The 19,957-nt window shown below is 39.2% G+C and overlaps 1 protein-coding gene across 1 annotated transcript in view; it reads left to right on the top strand.

The window, feature by feature from the left end:
- Positions 1 to 19,957, top strand: part of thsd7ab (thrombospondin, type I, domain containing 7Ab) — a 271,299-nt gene that overhangs the window by 176,606 nt on the left and 74,736 nt on the right. The window contains exons 13-14 of the mRNA XM_074683386.1: positions 5,653 to 5,847; positions 9,460 to 9,726. Of these exons, the coding sequence (XP_074539487.1) occupies positions 5,653 to 5,847; positions 9,460 to 9,726 (462 nt within the window). The remainder of the gene's footprint in view (positions 1 to 5,652; positions 5,848 to 9,459; positions 9,727 to 19,957) is intronic.

Raw genomic sequence — 19,957 nt, forward strand, 5'->3', positions numbered from 1 at the left:
AAGACCTGTCTGTACTACACAATTTTGTTGTAGATTAACACTTAGCATTGCCTGATAATGGTAGTAGAATAAGTCAATCACTGATTCTGTGTTATTCAACTAAAAAGGCATGAATTTAGAGGAAGAGGTGGCTGTTTTTTAGTACAGCTGTTCAAAACGCTCTTTTTTTTTAACATTGCGTCGTTTGACAGAACAAAAGGGACTCACATTCCTTTACTCTGCTTTGAGCCAATGTAAATAATAGGTTTTCATAAGTGAGATCAGGCATTTTGGGTCGTGTTTATTGTGTTTCTTGCAAAGTATTATTTAATTTGACCATCCATTAAGATGATTAAAATGTGTTTGGATGGATGGATGCAGAAATGTTAGCTTAACAGGACATCGAGTCCACTTTTTGGGACTCGGTGAGTTTGCTTTCCTGCTTGGATTTGTTTTGTTCAGCTGACAAGACGAGACTACATTTCTGCATTGGTTGCAAAAAACACAGCTGTCCATGGTGCCCATTTTTCAACAGGAAAATTGATATGATGGAGTCTATTTTAAAAAATCTATGGATGGAGTCCAGCATGGGATACTGGAGCTAGGTGAGACTGACATGGCTGTTGTCCTGTCAGAAAGCTGCAGGTTCACCGGTAGCAGCAGCTCCTGGCTCGGCGCCCAATGAGTAGCCAAGTCTTGGTTTTCTGACCCTAGATCAGTTAATAGACCTCTCTGTCTTTCTCTCTTTGGGCTTCATCATGACAGCTCACAGCATGTTGCTGTATGATCACCTCTTAAACATACTACTTGTTTTTCCAGTCAGTGTATCTTATTTTAAACTTTAAATACATTGATGTGAACACGGCATTAGGCTTTATATCACAAGCTAGCAGCGCTCACTCACCAGGACACCTGCTCCATTCTCTGGTTCTCCTCACACCACAACTCCACTGCTCCCCTACAGCCGTTATTCCTCCTAATCCTGCCCTATTCCCCGTTGCTACAAAAACAGCTCCCCCTGGTGGCTGGCTGCAGTATAGGTAAAAAAAATCCATCTCCCCAGTCATTCCAGATGGGCTGTGGTCAAACTTCCAAACACTAATACACCTAGTAGAAATGTTTTTCACATCTGATTGTTGTGGTGATTTGAAGATATCATTTGGCTGCTTTGTATTCAAGTCCTCATTTTTCTGACAAGTTTTGCTTTCATCAGTTAAAAGAGGTTAAAAACAAAGTTTTACATCACGTTTAATGAGGATTTACAGCTGCTGTTCTTGCATATTTTTCCGGGGATTGTACAATATGTTGGGAGGGAGAGCCAAGAAGAGATTAGACACTGGAAAGAAAAAAATATATTTGTTATTTTTGTCACCCAGCTCCACTCAGATTCTTCCAGAATCATTCACAGTCAGCTATCAATGGCTGCGCCTGTGACGGGGGTAATTTGGCTTCAAAACCCTGTAATGGTAAATAGCAGAGCTATGCTGTCCACTCTCTATACAGTCAATGTTCCTAACAGGCTTATAATTATAACCCTGAGGACCGTCATATGGATAGAGATTGAGATTGTCTTCCTGTTCATTGACAGGAGTGACAGACACATCCATGTTTATTAATGTTGAACAGAGGCAGGAGCAGCGGGCGCTCCCTTTTGTGATGTCACATTCAAATACCTGTTGTTTTTTTTGTTTGTTTTTTTAATTGTTTGTTTTTTGTTTTTTGGGGGGGAAATTGTTTCAGGTTATTGTTTTGAAGTTATTTTCCTATCAATTTCTTAACAGTTGTCTTCAACCTGCAACATGCCCTTTAAATGGCAGAAATATGTTTGTCAATGATTTAAAACTCATCTGTGTTCTCTGACAGTGAACTGTTTTCCTGGACTGAGGCTTTTCTTTGAGAAGGGAACAATGTAGTGACACCAAAGACCGACTGAGAGCATGTGCTCCTCTCTTGCACTCATAAACCCACACACATACACTCGGAGTAAAAGCCTGACCTCACATACCAGCACACTTTCCAAACCAATAGCAGTGCCCACAGGGGTTGAGCAGAAATGTGCTGAGAGATTGATTTCTCTGTAGGTACAGCCCTGCAGAACGCCTGCGTCACAGGAAAATGAAATATTGCAGCATCAGAAGTAATACACTTTATTGAAAGAACAAAGAAAGGATGCTGTAAGCCGACACAAATTGAGTTGTAGGCTACAAACCGATTGAGGTAAAGACGCACTTGTGTCTGTTCTGCCGGAAACAGTTTTAAAGACCCTGTGAGGTCTTGTATGAGTGAAACAGTTATTGTGCAGTTTTCATTACCAGTCTGGATGCTCTCTTTTCTTCAGATTATTTCTGTCTTTAAATGCCTTTAAATTTAAGAGTTTGACAGAGAGTAGAAAAGACATCTAGTAATGGTAACAGATAAAGAGCTGCCTGTTCTAAGGATAACAGCCTCTGGACATGGGGCGTATGATTTGAGCTGAAACAGTGATGATGCTCTCTCACAAAACTTAATGTGCTAAACCACTGAAAGAAGAAGTGTTTGGATGTCTTACTCAGGGAGGAATTTGAAGTATTGAAAGGCGCTGTGAGGACTTCATAAGTGTACTTGAAAGAGTCTCACTTTTATATATTTGCCTGTTCAGAATCCAAAAAGCAAAATGAGATTTTCAGCGCCAAAATCAGTTATTTCTAAAAGCTTTTTCTTAGTATCCATGGTCAGGTAAGATTTTCTAAAAGTCTGTGGTGATGACAATACAACAACTGGGAAAGTTTATCAAAGAGAAGTGAGATCTGTCATTTTGCTCTGCTGAAAAGGATTTCTAGCACTAATTTTGTTAGTCACAGAGGAGACTGGAGCTGAACTGTTGAAAAGGAAAAGGAAGTCAAAGCAGAAGAAAGGTAAACAGAAGAGTGATAGAGCACGAGCTATGGCATGTCATAAGATTCTTTTTTTTTTTTTTTTGAAAACTGCACATAGAATTTTACTAGAAATATTAGTCATTGTGATTCACCTGAGAGAGCTGTATAAAAGGGAGACAAATACTTGGTAAAAAATACTGTTGATGGCTGCAAAAAAGTCTATTACTTGGAGGTGAGGCAGAGTAGACACACCAACCCAAGAACAACTGCTTGAGATTGTGGAAGAAATATTCATAATGGAAAAACTGACACACCATTTAAGACTTCAGGAAACACAGATGGATGACCAAAGGGAGAAGTGGATATTATTCAAGATAAAATACAGGAACATTAGACCAAGGGATAAAAAGGCAAACAATACTGAAGATAACTGATGGAACAGATATACTGCAACTGGAAGTTCAACTCCCAACAGTGACTTTCATTTTGTTCTGGATTTGTGATGTGTAAAAATTTTTTGAAATAACCCTCAAAAAAATAAAAAGAAGGGTTTCTGGCATCGTTGGGGCAGACACTAAACAGATAGTCTGCTCAAAGCTCAAATTCTGGGTATCAATACTTAAAAATGCCAAATTTTCAAATGATACAGACACATTTTGAGGGTAATCCAAGGGTAAGATAGCTTGGTGTCCTGAAAAACTTTTTCAACAAGCTATATGCCAATTAAGTGAAAGGACTGAATCATGAGATACACTCAAATTAAGACATCAAAGATTTCCACAAGGCGAGGCAAGTTCACTCAAGGAGCATACTTTGTGCACAAGGCATTTCAAAGTGTTTCACAGCTAAAATAAAATCACAAGAAGGCCAAATTACAGTGGTGTATTGCATTCACCTGGAAATAAAAAAAAAATCTCCTGTTTTTAAAACAAAACTGTCTCATAAAAACAAGAATTTATTTATTTTAGCTGCATGACTCGTTGTTGCATGTTTTTGCCGCTTACCAGAGGAGCGGGGTCAATGTTTCATGCTTCTTCGTCGAGATAATGACAAAAGATGTTCAGGAATTCTTTTACTTTAAATGAATTCAAAAATAAATTTAAAAATCCTGTTTTAATGAGATAGTTATGTCGTAAAAACAGAAGTTTTTTTTTTACTTCCCAGGTGAATTCAATACACGACTGTACAAAATTAAATAATTCATACAACATTTAAAAATCATTAATTAAGTTAAATTTAAAGAGAGGAGTGCAGATAAAATACTTTCACTTGTCATATGCTAAGCTTAATAAAACTGTTTTCAGACTGGATGTGAACATTGTCAGAGTTGAGACCTATCTCACAACTTCTGGAAGACTTTTCCAGATTATAGTGGGCTGTTTTCCAAACCGCCTACTACATACTACATACTACATACTACATACTACACGTGAATGTAGTAGGCACTGCATACTGTCTACTGCTTTTGCATGTAGTATGTAGTATGAATGTTCTGTTGGGTCTGTTTTGAAGTATACTACTCTGGTTTTCAGTTTCAGAAAATGGAGTTACAGGTGATGGATTTGATTTTGAATTTATTATAATTGTACAACATAAACTTTGGGTAGATCTTGGTGATTTAGTTATTTTGTAAATCATATGATAGCAGAATCATCACATTTGATTTTTAATCTTACACCAAAAGTTATGTCCTTTAATGGAAATAAATCTTCAGGGGGTTTTTATTTTTACAGCAGATGAAAAATCTCTTCCAATCTAAACCCCATATGGTTTAAAAAATGAATCTGTAGTTTTTATGGGCTTTTATGAGTTTGTACAAGTAAACGCTTCTACTGCTTATAACTGGAAGTAAAACGATTTACTTGTGTTTCTTTCCCATCACTTCACTACTGTCTCACTGACCGTCTGACTTTAGAGTTGTTGTATTGTAGTTGTAACGCCGAATCATTCCAGTAAGTGGCGGTAATTCTGGGAAACAGTATGCCAGTTAGACGAGTCCGTTGCATACCGAGAAATTTTCCTGGATCAGGAGGACTTCCAGGGATTCTAGGCATACTGCTGATTTTTTGCAAGTTTTTACATACTAACCACTAAATACTAAATTTCCGCCCTAATAGTAGGCACTACTAATGTGTAGTAGGCAGTTTGGAAAACAGCCACAGTCTCAAGGTGTTTAGTCCAGACTCTAGGCACTGGCAGGAGACCCCTCCCTGAGGTTTCCTGAAGTCCAAGTTGGTTCATATGATTCTAAAATGTCAGAGATGTACTTTGGCGCTAAAATACAAAGAGACTTGTACACAAGTGGAGCTGTTATAAAGTTGATTCTCAGAGCGACAGGGCCAATGCATTAAAGTAACTCTTACCCAATTTGTTCTCAGAACATTGAGGGGTCTTAAAGAGACAGTAGCTTAATAAAAGTGTTTCTGAAAGAAGCTGAAATGAGGGTTTTCAAAGACACCAGTATGAGATTAAAAGATATTTGCCAAATTAGAGTGACAATATTTATGATTTCAATCTACATTTTCAAAATGTTTATTCATATAGCAAGGTTGAACCAAATCATTCCTCTATGCTCACTACTTTTTAGCCTGTACACCCTTTTTTGTGTGACCAGTCTTCAACTTTTTAAGTCTAACAATTGGACTTTAATTGCCGCCTTGTTTGCATTGAGTGGCAGGTACTTGTGGGTATCGGCTGGCTGAAATTCATTAACTGCACCCTTGCTTACAAGGCCAACCAATCAATCAGCTGAAACAATAAAAAACACATTCACTCTCTAATGGGGCCTCACTGACCCTTCTTCTTCTCCTTCTTCCAGCTGTGTCCTGTCGCCAGCTGGACGGGACGCAGGCCGACATCGGCGAGTGCCTGAAATCCGCCAGGGCCATGCCCCCCATCACTCAGCGCTGTCAACTCCCCTGCCAAGATGACTGCCAGCTGACCAACTGGTCCAAGTTCTCCTCCTGCACAGCTGACTGTGTGGGCGTCCGCACCAGAAAGAGAGCATTGATAGGTGAGAGCGGAGGGCGGTGCAGCACAAACACCAAGCTGCTGTTGTTTGAACCAGTTTTTCTGCTGAGCTTTCCTTACACCGTGGTGAAAGTGTTGGTGAAGTATAAGGCAATTTAGGGCGTAATGTTGATGGTAACACTCCAAGACACTGGCAGTAAAAAGAAACAACAGGTCATAAATCTATTCAGATAGTTTTGCCAGCTAAATGCTCCAGTGGGATTGAAGCAACAAATCTGAAATAACTCCTCAGCCTTTGTTATCCATCAGTTTGTCCCCAGAGAGTTGCCCTGTGCATCGCAGCCATAAAAGCAAAATGACAAACAAGAGTGGTGCAATGCATTACGGCACCTGCACAGGAGGTTACTGAGGAGGGGAAAAAGTCAACTTTCACAAACCACAAAGTAGATTTGAAACCTTCTCTCCAAAGTGTGGAAGCAAGGAGATCATGCAGCGCATACAAACCATCCTCACACAGAGGCTGTCATATTATCTGAGCTGTCAGAGAGCAGAGAGGGAGCTGATGAAGCAGTTTTAAACTCTTAAAGCAAATAGATTAAAAAGTTCAAAGCTCAACAAACAACACGGCATGGTTTCATTAGAGTATGGGAGAGTTCAGAGCAACTTTCAAGTCTTAATAAGTCTGAAAAGGGAACAGAGTGCCAAAAACAAAAATTGCATTTCTCGATGATTGACCTTGTTCTGCTTTATATTCCTCCACTGTGTGAAATTTGAGTGCACTGTTTTGACAACCAGAACAGTAAACAAGCTGTCTTTAATGTTGCTTTACACACATTTAATGCACAGTGAAAGTAAGGCTGCACATCAGACTTATTAAGAATTCAATTTTAAAACTTAATGTTCATCATACTGATGTGCTGTTATCTTCTTAAGAGATTTAAAAGTATTAGGAGAACACTTGGATTATTTAATTACTAAGTGTGATTAGGGAAAGTGACACAAAATGTGACCCATTAATTGGTTTTCTTATGCATTAACATGTGATAAAGCTAGAATTTTTAGAGGACCCAGGGGAATCAGAAAATGTCGACCCAGGGGATGACCGATAAATTCCTAAATAATTTTAAAATCTTAAATAAAAATAAAATACAAAGGAGAATTAAAATTATATCAAATATATATCAAAATAATTGTGGAAAAAAACAATATTCAAGTTATCTGACTTTCTGTAAATAAGAAGGCGATAGAGAGAGGTGAAATAAAGCCTGTAAGTATCACAGATCAAGAATCAAAAAGTCAGGTTTAAAAAAAAACAGAGTCAGGCCTTCCACTTATGATAAACAATATCAAACATACTAAATAACTGTCTAATAGCCATCAGTAGCTTAGAAGTGCTCTAACCAGCTTTGCCGTTGGTGCCTGGATTGCAGGACAGGATGTTGCTAGAGAATGTTGGGGTCCAGTTGCCTCTCAGGCTGCTCTCACATCTGTGCTGTCATTATTTCCTGTGATACAGTAACAAAAGCTGAGGCTTAAACTGGGTTTTTGTTTTAGAAACAAGTTGTGTTTTTCTTTTACTGTAAAAATAAAAAGCATCTTATTGCTGCGACCTTTTACCTGATTTACATTATGGAGACTTTTTGTACATGTATCCCTCTGCACAGTGTCTCCATATGGTGGATACTGCCTACCATACCTCACTGAGGATCATAACAAACTGTAAACCTCTGACTCATCATTGTGAGTTAAATATAAAATGAAAGACATGAAGGCTGGTTCTATACAATGTCAGTGTCTTAACTCAGTTGTTTGGACAATTGTTTCCTAGAACGTGATTTTAACCCTCTTAAGGCAGATATTGCAGATATGCAACAGCTAATTGCTAGTAAGCTAATTACTCCACATCCACATTTTATGAGCCTTTTTTTCTCAGAAGTACCACTGCAGAGTTTAGCTGTGCATTAGCAACAAACAGTTTCCCACTTTCCCACCAACTGGCAGAGCTGTGTCACTTCCAACATGGCTGCCTCCTTGGTTTCACCAAAAACAGATTTTCAAGGCATCAATTTCATGTAAGTTTCACTACCAACCTCCATTAATTTTAAACTAAAACTGCATAAGATAAACCCTGAATATATATATATAGATACAGTACACGCCAATTTGTAGATTTTATCTCCTCTGGGTTTTTTCCCTAGGGGTAGCTTTATTATGATGTTGCAACATCCCAGAATGCATTGCATGTGAAGGTATCTCTCAAAAAAGTCAGAACTGTATATAACTATCCCATATGATATTTTTCCCCAAATATCTGATTTTTTCTGTGACTAAAACTTAATTGGAGCCTGAAAGGGTTAGCCAAATATCTTATTTTATTGACTGTGCTTTGTCTCTTTTGTGCTTTCTGTCCGTAACTTTGTGTTTTGCTGCAGCCTGTCTTGGCCAGGTCTACCTCAAAAAAGAGGTTTTTAATCTCAATGGGACCAACCTGGTTAAATAAATCAAAAAATGATCGCTAATTGTTCACAGAAACAAATGCTCAGTGTCAATAGGCAGCAATGAAATGTTTCATGTGATTTGATGTGACTTATGGTCAGGTAGTTACTGTTGGGGGTTTTTACAAATCATAATCAGCATGGCCTGGTACTATGTAAGAAAATGTGGTGTATAAGAATTAATAACACAATTCATAAGTGTTGACATTCATCTCTGTACTCCAAGCTTCATGTACTTTTCCATCAATATTGTCTCATAAAGTAAAAAGGGGCGCAGATAGCCTGGCGGCCTAAGACACGCCCCATGAGGTTGGCCTGAGTGGTGCCCGGGCTGAAATCCAGCCTGTGGCCTGTTTCCCTCATGTCACTCTCCACTCTTGCCCTGTTTCCTCTCTGATTAAGGCATAAAAAGCCCAAAAAAATAACTTTAAAAAGTCTCAAAAATCTACACACATGAGTCTCAGCAAAATATGAACATTTCACAAACCTTGCAACCAAAACAATAAATGCAGATTCACTGAAGTGGGAAGTATAGCCTGTCATTATTCTGAGTTAAATGCAGACTTAGGAGCAGCTTGTGTGCTACAGTTTGTTGCTGAAATGCAATTAGAGACAAGCAGCTGTGGTCTGATGATTCAACTCTGGCGAAAAGTTGACTGCAATTATAAAAACGAGATTTACAAACAAACCAGCTTGGTACAAACTCTTCAACCTGCAGGTCAGGGAGTTGTGGAAGCAAAGTACAAAGTAATGACAGACTAACCTCTTTTTTTTTACTGGAAGAAGCTCCTAATGAAAGGTCTTTATACACAGGCTTCTATGATTAATGACGCCTGACATATCTGAGGACAAAACGAAATCAAGCTGTTGTAGGCAACAAGCACTCAGCTTGAATCCATTCTGTCAGAGTAATCTATCATCAGGAGCCGCTGTCCCCTGATGCATCTATCAAATATGAATGGGGGGTCAGGGCACAAACTCCAGTCTCGTTTTTTGGCGAGTACACCATCCCAAACAACCAAACAAGGCCATGACAGTCGCCTCAAGTGTGATCAGACTGTAAGCTGCCCCAGCCATCGGAGACAGAAATCCCCCATCACTTTGTGGAGTCACCTCTCCCACGGCTACTCCGCTCATCTCTGTCCCTCTGCTGTCCTCAGGGAGGAGCAAGAAGAAAGACAAGTGCAAGAACACCCAAATGTACCCTCTGAGCGAGACCCAGTACTGCCCGTGTGACAAGTACAACGCTCAGCCGGTGGGGAACTGGTCAGACTGCATCCTCCCCGAGGGAGGCCGAGCAGAGAGCGCGGTGGGTTTGAAGGTCCAGGGAGACATCAAGGAGTGTGGACAGGGATACCGCTACCAGGCTATGGTGTGCTACGACCAGGATAACAGGCTGGTGGAGACGCAGCGCTGCAACAGTCATGGTGAGCTTGTGTCTGTGTGTGTGTGTGTCTCTGTGTGTCAGTCCATGAATAGTCTGAATGACAGCGTTGATTTGCCAAAATTAAAAGCTGAGTAGCAGATAATGCTACAAACAATTTGGAATTTTCATGCGTCGATTTTGTCAAGCGTCATTCTAGTGTGTGTTCACACTGGATGCTAATAAATGAATGCCAGGGTGAATTGAATGTAAAGTCAATGTAAAGATGTAACACAAGTTTCAATGACACAAAGTCGAATCAAATGCACAAACTCATCTAATCTGGCCCTTATAACAGGACTTCTCTGGATCTGTTCCTAGTCCACTCTGTTATGTTTTGACTGTTTTCTCATCCGTTAATTCACACTGATTACGCTTTCAGTGTACCCACATAGCAGGACTACAAGACAGCTGCAGAAAGCAGACACCAGCCCAATTTCAACCCCAGTGAAAATTCTCAGTTTTTATTTTAAACATCAACTGGCATTTTTTTTTAAATTTATTTATTGGTGGTTTCATGCAGAACTTCCTGTCCTGCTTGATCTGCTTGCTGCAATCTGGTTGTTTATCAGGTCAGAAACTTTCAATGTACCAGAGCTGAGACACAGCAGGAACACAGAGGAACTGAGCTAGTTTGAGTCAACACATTGACTTGAATAGAAACCTATCAGATCAGACTGGAGACACATTTCTGTTGTATTAGACACAATGAACTAGGGCTCGTTTAACAACAAACCAAGGTGGAGTTGAAAGTGAGCGCCTCACCTCTTGCAAAATTCACATCTTTGTAAAGCCAGTCATCTACACAAATTAAGTAACTGAACACAAATCACTAGCATTGATAAGTGAATGTTTGCTTTTTTGTTTTCATGTGTTTTTTTTTTTGTGGTTAATTTTTTTTTTTTTTTTGCATTCCCAAACTGTTTTTATTCAATTTTTGACTTTAAATTTAAGGGCAAACATATGTTATAAGAATTAAATAAAAAAAGACATTCAAAAATAAATAAATAAACAAAATAGATTAGTAAAAAGCTAGCAAAATGAAATGGAGAACAACAAGCAAATAATTTATCAATAATAATAAATAATAATAATTATTATTATTATTATTATTATTATATTGTTAACAAAATGACATAATACTGAAAATTAAGATATGTAAACAAAGTGAAAATATAAACATAAAAATAATTTAAAAAGGGTAAAAAAATATATATTTATATATGTGTGTATGTAGGTGTGTTTGTGTATACACATACATGAATGTTTGCTCTGCTCAAAACATTGAAAACCGAAGAATTTTTTTTTCAGTTTTTTCATATTTTGTTCATTTAGAAAACAAAGACTTTTGTCAAAAAATGTGGTCATTTCACCCTTAACCTGACGTTTCCTTCTCTGTTTTTGATAAGGATGCACAATATATAGGTATCAATATCAGTATTGGGCGTTGTGTAAAAGTGGGCTGATTTTTACTCATTAGCTGCCAGCCATTTTTGGAGCATCTTGAACAATCTTTCAAGACCAAAATAATCTTGTTTTCTATAATTATGTAAACACCAAAACTACCTAAGAAGAGTAGACCATCCTTTTTCATGTCTCTCTTCCTGTTTTTGATCCAAAAAAAACAGACAAAACTTAGCTTTTATGATCGCATCTATCTTGGGCGCCACATCCATTGATCCTCTCCATGGTCGTCTTTTTTTCACGATCACTCTGCACACATCATCTCAGATTTTTTTTATTTTATTTTGACCAATATCAGTTAATATCGGTATCAGCCATATTTTCATATTGGTGCTTCCCTATTATTGATTTTAACAGCAGGTCTAAAAATTTCATCTGACTTTCTTTGGCTGTAGTCCTGATCATAATAACCTGATATCATTATCACCCTAAAGTTATCATTATCACATCAGCCGAAATAACAAGGCAACCAGGATTTAATTAAATGAACCTTTGGATAAGCATCGTCAGACACCAAGTATTTTACAGCCCCATGAGCTAAACCATTAAAATTAGACCATCATTAGCTCGTTTTAAAGTCATCCACAAATTATTCACCTTCAGTTTGGCAAAAAGCATCAGAGGTGAGAAAGAAGATTCAGCTCTTTTATTTGCTGACCCTTTGAGTTTGGCCTTTGGCAGAGGAAAGCCTGACTGTGCTGCACATTATGTAGAAAATCTAATGTTTTCCTTTCACAGACATCCCCCTCTCTGTTTCAGGTGAGACACAGGAAGCTGTAGTTGCAAGAAAAACTGTTTGTTCTCTTAAATATTCATCTGAGCAAAGGATTATGTTCGTGCACGCATAAAAGCTCCTCCCATGCAGGCCGGAGACTCATTCTGAATACTGACTCACATAAGCAAGCCTGTTTTTTTTATTTTTTCCAGCACGCTGCTGTCAGAATCATTTGTCTCCTCGTCGCACCGTCTTATCTTAGATCCAAAATACTTCAAGCAAAGAAATCCAGGCTCAGAAACTCGTTGTGAAATTGCTGTGAAATAGAATGCAGAGATGTTCAAATGGATACATCAGTGTTGTGCATATATAAACACGGCTTTAGCCGACTTGTGTGAGTCACAGATTGAGATATGCGTCAGTTAATCTGGGTGTGGGTGTGACAAGAGCACGGTGGAGTGATGGGGTTGTGCGTGTTGGCGTGTATTTTTACACCTCCGTGTACGTGCATGTGTTAGCAGTCATGCGTTCAAGCATCATTGAGCTCAGAGAAGATGTTCCTGGAGGTGCACACAAACAAAACACACTCAAAGGGCTTTGTGTCGCTACATGTGATACTCCTCGATATCTTTACATCTCTCTCTTTCATCCCCAGCTTCCAGCCTCCCTTCCTCTTGTTTTTCTCCGCCACTCCCTCCCTCATTTTCTGTGCCATTCTCTCCATTAGCCAACATCACTTTTAATCTTGATAGAGGAGGAGACAAGGTCCTTTTAAGACTCAGCAGCTGACACAATGCCCTGGGCGATGATGACGATCAGGAAAAACTGTGCCACCGTTATCTTTTCATCCCATAGACATCAGCAGAGAAAAGGATCCTTGTTCGAAGTGCACGTCGGTCTGAGGTTTGCGGTGCTGCTCACTTTTACAGTTTCTCTGTTCATGGCGAGATAAAGGGGAATATTTGAGTGACGTGATAAACAAGGCGTTTTATTCTGATTTTGCAGCTTCTGAAATTTTAAAGCTGCAGGTGCAGGTTTGGCCTTGATCGAAACTCATTTGTAACAATGACCTAAAATGTAACAGTGACCTGAAATGTAATTTAAAAATATGGTACTCAAAAAAAAAAAAAAAAGAAATGTCACAACTGGTTGATTACGTAACTAACGTGCTGAGCCTGGAATATAATAAAAAAATATGAATAAACTCAAAACATGACAAGTTGATACATTTTGAGCAAAAAGCTGTCACGTTTTGGGCTCAACATCTTGTTAAAGTTTAAGTAGGTTTTACGAATTTGGGTTTTATTACATTTTGGGCTCAGCACTTTTGATACATTAGCAGCCATTTAATGCATTTCCAGCTTTATTACATTTTTTAAAATTACATTTCTGCTCATTTCATATCAGGCTCTGGTGGTTAGGTCATGTACCAGCATAATGAGTCCACCAGAGGTGTGAAAACATATTGATACAGAACTTTATCATGAAACTTTGACCTCCAATAAAATATCGATATTTCAGCTCTCAATAGTGAAATTTTTGTGAAAATTAAAATTAAAATTTTAGCCAAGTTTGAAGTAAATTACGACTTTCGCACTTCCACTGTGGTAGATGGCGCCAAAGAGCTACTCCCGTGTATGTTGCCAATAGATTGTATAATAAATATCACCGCAAAGTATATTTAAAATATTTTATTTCTGAAGTTGATGATGTGGGTTTTTGTTGTACTGAGCAAGTCAGTCTCAGGCATCAATTTTTTTCCTTGGTCCTTTAATTTTGAGTAATACTTTGATTTACAAAGATGTCATCTGAATTTTTTAGTTAACTGTGTAGAATATTGCGATATATCATAACACTGTGATAGTGTGATACATCGCAATATTATTGTATCGTGACCCAAGTATTGTAATGAGAGGTTCTTGCCAATGCTCACCCCATGGAATGTATAAAACACGGATTGGACAGTCAAACGACCCTAATAACTTCTAAACCGCAGAGATTGAAAAAAATCACTCACCGTACAGTGTGTACCAATAGTGAAATCAGTGTTTCAAACCCAAGCCGTTTTTTTGAACCAGACTGTAAATATGCATCTTAATGTCTTAAAAGTCTGTTTTTATGGCTGGGTGTGTACGTGACATCTGGTCTTTCTGCAGCCAGCCTCAAGCAGATTCTTTACGAACAGCGACTTCTAGCACTTCCCCATAGGCCTCATTTTTACTTACCGGATGTTGCTCCTTGACTCACCCCATCTGTCCACTGCTCCATCTTCTCACAATAAAGGTTTAAAAGCCTCTCAGAATATATCTTCAAAAAAAAGATAACAATAATGCTCAAAGAAAAAAAAAGTAAAGTTCTGGTTAGACAAATCGGTTTCCATGGAGTTTGGCGCCACCTGTGGACAAATAGGTACCTTTGATCTCTTTGCTAATCCATTTATTTTTATGCATCCCAATTTTTACCAGTATTGGGCAAATTACTTTAAAAAAGTAACTAGTTATAGTTACTTGTTACTTTCCAGAAAAAGTAGTTGAATTAGAAATGGAATTACTTCTTCCTAAATGTAATTAGTTACTAGGGAAAGTAATTCTTGTGTTCAAAACAAAACATCCAATTTGCAGTAGAAGTCCGTTTTTGAGCAGGTTTTAACCCAACACACCCTGACAGACTCAGATAGACCTTCCAGCACTCCTGATTCAGGAGGAATTCTCCTGGTTTTTAACTGTCTCCCGCTCCACTCCCGACTTGCAATTTCTTCTGATTTACCCCTTTATTTTTAAGTATGGCTCTGTCATCTCCAGTATTTTTTTTGAGTCAACACAATTCGGCTACTTGTGCCTCACATTCAAACCTCGAAAAGCATCCACCCCTCTCCCTCTAGTTGGTTTGATCCAAAGACGCTGCAGGTGCAGGAGATCCACTCTGACTGCTGGTTACACAGACGCATACACAGGAAGCTGATATATTTGCTGCTAACAAGCTTATTTACCCATCAGCTCTTAGGTTAGGCAAGCGGTAGCGCACCTCATTTCACTGTCGGTAACAGTAACGGCATTACAACATTTGAAACAGTAAGTAACAAGAATATCCGAAATAAGTAACACAATTGTAATGCCGTTGGTTTAACACCGTTATTCCCAACACTGGTGTTTACGTAGGGAAAATCTCTTCCTGTTTTCTTTTACTGCTTCTCACAGTGAATATTTGCAATGGAAATGTAACTGTAAAGAGGTTTTCTTTGCTTCATAAAGTCTCATCTGACGCTGACCTGGTGGTAGTGATTAGAGGCATCATGAAATCACCAATAAGACATGATCACACTCGTCCTTCATAGTCTTGATAGCTTATATGCATCACATGGAAACATAAGTCTTAATTCAAGGCGTTTAATGACAATCTGAAACTCCTGGCAGGAGCTTGAAAGATTGTGAACACACTAAACGATATTCTAACACTTTCTTTCTTTACATTAAATAAACGTCTCCAGTTAAAGCTTGATTACAGAGGAGACTAATAAACAGCAGCACAAGAAATGAGGAACATTTAACCAACAAACGTCTGATTGCATTACTTCCCTGCAATTATTGCACTCAGCCACAAGAAGATCTAATTAGTGTGTTGTCATGTCCAATATAATCAAGACTGAGAGCGAGGGAAGGGGTGTAGACAGAGAGACAATGGCTGACACGGTGTTCAGCGACAGTCAGAGAGATAGTGGAGGAGCTGTCGATCCCGGCTCATGGAGAAACGAGCCATAACACAGGAGTGGAAGTTTTTTCTGTTCTTGCACGGCAGAGCGTCACATTTGTTTCTTGATTTGTGATATATAATTACATTCATATGAAAATGTTCAGCAGCCAGTTGGCTAATGAGTCAGGTCTGAATGAAACCTTTAATCTGGGGCGTCCCTTATCAGCACAATGCTGTGTTTGCCGGGGCCCCTGTCACTCCAAATACCGTGCCAAAGGTCGGGATGCAGCCGAGGGAAATCTTTCATTAAGTTCCCCGCTATGTTCTGTATATGACATTACACATATAGTGCTTATATTTATGACTATAGGGGACCTGCAGTGCTTTGACCTTTACCATGACTTAATATTACAGGATAGCTCAGGGGGGCTTGGCCTCGTCTTTGCAGGATGCGGTGAAGGAGGAGGGGAAACAGACTCTCTGGGAAGCCGCAAAGGGTGACGCTTAAGGCCAGGCTTCTTGCTGCGGACCTGTGAACTCGAGCAGTACTGCAGTGACTGCAGTTATTTCTGCTTGATGACCCATATTCAAAAAACAAGAGAGCCTGCGCTGAGTTTATGCAGTTTGGAGAGCAACAGCATGTAGAGAGTTTGCTGTCAAGGTTAGTGAAGGTAAGGAGAGTTTAGTACATTAAAGGTTTCTTTGTACCATCCCAGCTGAAGAGCCTGCATACTGTGGATGTGTATGAAAGCACTCAGAGATCTTACAGGAGATGTAACTGTTTGGAAATCAGGAAGGAGATTGCCAAAGATCCCAGCTGTCCTTGGACAGAGAGAAGTCTAGTCTCAGAATCCAGTTTATGGTGACTCAGCTTGACTTTATTCTCGGCTGGATGGGCAGAAATAAATGGTGTCCGGATCAATTACCAGAGTGTCATCAGTGGGCCCAGCATGCTAATGGGTCTGTTAGTGTTAAAGTGAGTCTAAGGCATTTGGGAAAGTCACTTGTTAACTGCTGTAGGTACATGTAGTAGTTTCTTTCTGTGAAACTTTGTTTTAACCCCTTCAGATCAGTTGTTCAATATTCAGACATGACTTTAGTCATGACCCCCTGCCTCGGCCTTTTGCTGCATGTCCACCCCACTGTCTTCTACCTACTTTTCACATCTTTCACTGTTCATCTTTTTAGGTTAGACAAAAAGTAACAGAAGCACTCTCTGACTTGTTTCATTTAGTTGATGTTGATCTTTATGTTGCAGTTTAAGTCCCTGTGGGACAAAACAAACTTTGAAAAGTTGTGCATCAGAAACAAAAACATCATGTGGAGCTGAAAACAGACTGGAAGTATTAAACATATGATCTATGATATGATATGTCTCTTTTCTATAATTCTACTGTAACACTGGCTACGTTTACACGCAGTCAGTGTTTGAGTTAAGGTCAATATGGTTTCTGAAACATTCGCAATAACTTGTTCACAAGTGTGGTTGAACAGGGTTATTCATGTTTACATGGGATCACGATCAAAACAGCAATGCACAGACAACATCTCGGCACATGGAGAACGTCATGACGCAATTTGCACCATTTCCACTTCTTCCTCCTGCATCCATAGCAACAGCAGCAAATCTGTTGGTCAAAAGACCAAGATTCCTTGCAGAACAAAAATTAATGTTCCTTTCCTTTTTACCTGATAGACATGACCAGATAGTTGGGTTAAAAAAAGGAATAACCTAGGGGTGATTTTTCGGGTCTTTAAAAACCGGAATATGGGCAAATTCTGGTTTCTAAAAAGTTATTGATGTTTACATGGCCCTTGCGCAACCGCATTTGTGCTACTATTCCAAATATGAAAGGGTTACTGACTGCATGTAAACATAATCACTGTGTTTAATCAGTTTGATCCTGTATTATTCTTTCTTTTCTTATATATAATAAGGGTTTACTGTGAATTTCTGATTTAGAGCCGTGGGGAAAGGAAGGGAAGGGGTTAGGAAATCTGCTTATTTGCGTTATGCCAAGCTGACAGAGGTTATTAGATGATGAATACCTGCTACTTTGTCATAAATAGAAAAGTAAAAAGTTGGTCACAATAAAACCTTCTCACTGATTTAGACAGATACATTACTGTTTACTTAATGTTACACTGCAAAAAACTGAACTCTTATCAAGTGTTTTTGCCTATTTTTCAGTAGAAAATGTATTTTTAGACTCGATATGGGCTACATTCACCTTGTCAGTCCAGAAAAATGTCTTGTTTCAAGTTATTTAAAGACAAAAATGAGGTCTGAGTTGCTTGTAATAAGTTAAAAAAAAAATCTGCCAATGGAGCAAGAATAACTTGCCAGAAAATTTGCTTGAAACTGGAATAATGTCTTAATACAAGTAACTTTTCCCTTGTTCAATTGGCAGATTTTTTTACTTGTTACAAGCAATTCAGACCTCATTTTTGTCTTTAAATAACTTGAAATGAGACATTTTTCTGAACTGATCAGGTGAATATAGCTTATGTTAAGTCTGAAAAGGCATTTTCTACTGAAAATAAGACAAAAACACTCAATAAGATTTGAGTTTTTGCAGTGTAGAGCTGCATTGTCTCATGATGTCTGTCCCGCATGTCTTAATGGTTATTTTGGTTGAAGAATTTTGATGTTTTCTTCCAAATACAAAACACTGAGTGCTTCAAGAAAACTGTGAAAAGAGCACTAACTTAACTTCTTTTCATGGGGGTGGCATGGTGGTGCAGTGGTTGCCTAGTAGCAAGAAGGTTCCTGGTTAGAGTCCCTGCCTGGACAGAAGCCTTTCTGCTCAGTTTGCATGTTCTCTTGGGTATTCGGTCTTCCTACAATGCTTAAAACTTGCTCATCGGGTTGGTTTGTTACTCTCAAATGTTTTTCTCAGCCGTGTGATAGGCTGGTCAGGGTTTAGCCTTCTTTGCACTCAGTGACACTTTGGATCGCGCTGGGCCCTCAAGCAACCCCAGAAAGGGAAAACAGTAGAGATTATAAAGGAAAAGTTTGTTTGATTTTTCATTTTAAGGTAATTCTCAACCAGGAAACACATGGTTGTTGTCATGTTGTTGAGTTCCCTCTGTTGTCTGGACCTTTGATTCACTGTACGTACTTGTTTAACTCAAACTGTTTTCTTAAATCAGGCGTAACTCTGTGATGGTCTCCCCAAAGAGCCACTGATGAAGAGAGATAAGAGAGGAGATGAGAAACTTTACTGGAAACGATTTTTGGCAATGAATCCCAGAAGCATCTCTTTTATTGGCAGCAAAACTTTAAATTAAACACTGAGGAAGTATGAAGTATGGGACCTTTGGACCGAGAAAATACACTTTGAGCTTTGTAGACTCCAAAACCAAACCCTCTGGCTTCAGACTGAGTTAGAAAACTTTCTGAATTTAGCAAATGGATCCCCATATGTAGCAGGTGATCAATCTTAGCCACTGTTTTTATAGTTGCCATACAGAGTGTGAGTGCCTCCCACTTTGTTTCTGTCAGTTTACCCCTCGAAGCTTTTTAGGCCTTCACATTGTGCCAGCATACTGGAAATGCCAGCTGGTTCCTGTACGTGCAAAGAGAAAATAAAAACAGAGCTGTAGCATTCACTGACTCACACATTAAGCTCACATATCTATGCGGGCTTATATTATAAACATCAGCCTAATTGATTGTGGCTGTTGTTAGAAAGCCCGTCTGTTTCCAGAGGCATTTAGAAAGAAGCCAAGTTATCAGTGAGACGAAAAGGAGCAAGCTGGGTGGTAAAGATGTCAGCGTTTCTGGAGATACGGGGCAGTCAGGGAAGCTTTGTGCAGCTGCGACAACTGCTTCAGGATCTGGAGCTGGAGTTTGTGCCAGGTTACAAGTTGACTTACAAAGACAGCTGTAGTGATCTCCCACCTGGACGTAATCCAAAAGCCTCTCAGGAAGCTTGGCACCTCATGAGTTTATATCAGTTGAACTGCGAGTGAACTGCAGGCTGAGGTGCTGCAGCTTTTGCTCTGTGGATAAGCTTAAGGTGACAGCAAGAGGGATTTAGAGTGACTGGACTTGAACTTGGAGCCTACAGTGTGAGGTCAAAGGTCATGAAGCTACAGCTTTCAGAGGTCATGCTGAGCTCAGCAAGGTGTCGATGTGGTGATCCTGATCTGGACTCGAGGGCATCAGAGTGTAAGGAGGTCAGGCTGTGTGTGTGTGCGTGCATGTGTGCAGGCACGTGTATGGATGCCATCACTGTGTCACAGCACATTACTTGGTTCAGAATCAGGTTCTGACTGATTAAGAAAACGTTTTATTTATTTTTAATCATATTAGCTCTAAAGACTGTTTAGAGTCAGTCTGTTCAGAGACAGTGGAGTAGAC

The sequence above is a fragment of the Halichoeres trimaculatus genome, unplaced genomic scaffold, assembly GCF_033239565.1.
Source record: "Halichoeres trimaculatus isolate MK-OKI-2021-1 unplaced genomic scaffold, fHalTri1.1 fHalTri1_scaffold_12, whole genome shotgun sequence".
Classification (NCBI taxonomy): Eukaryota; Metazoa; Chordata; class Actinopteri; order Labriformes; family Labridae; genus Halichoeres; species Halichoeres trimaculatus.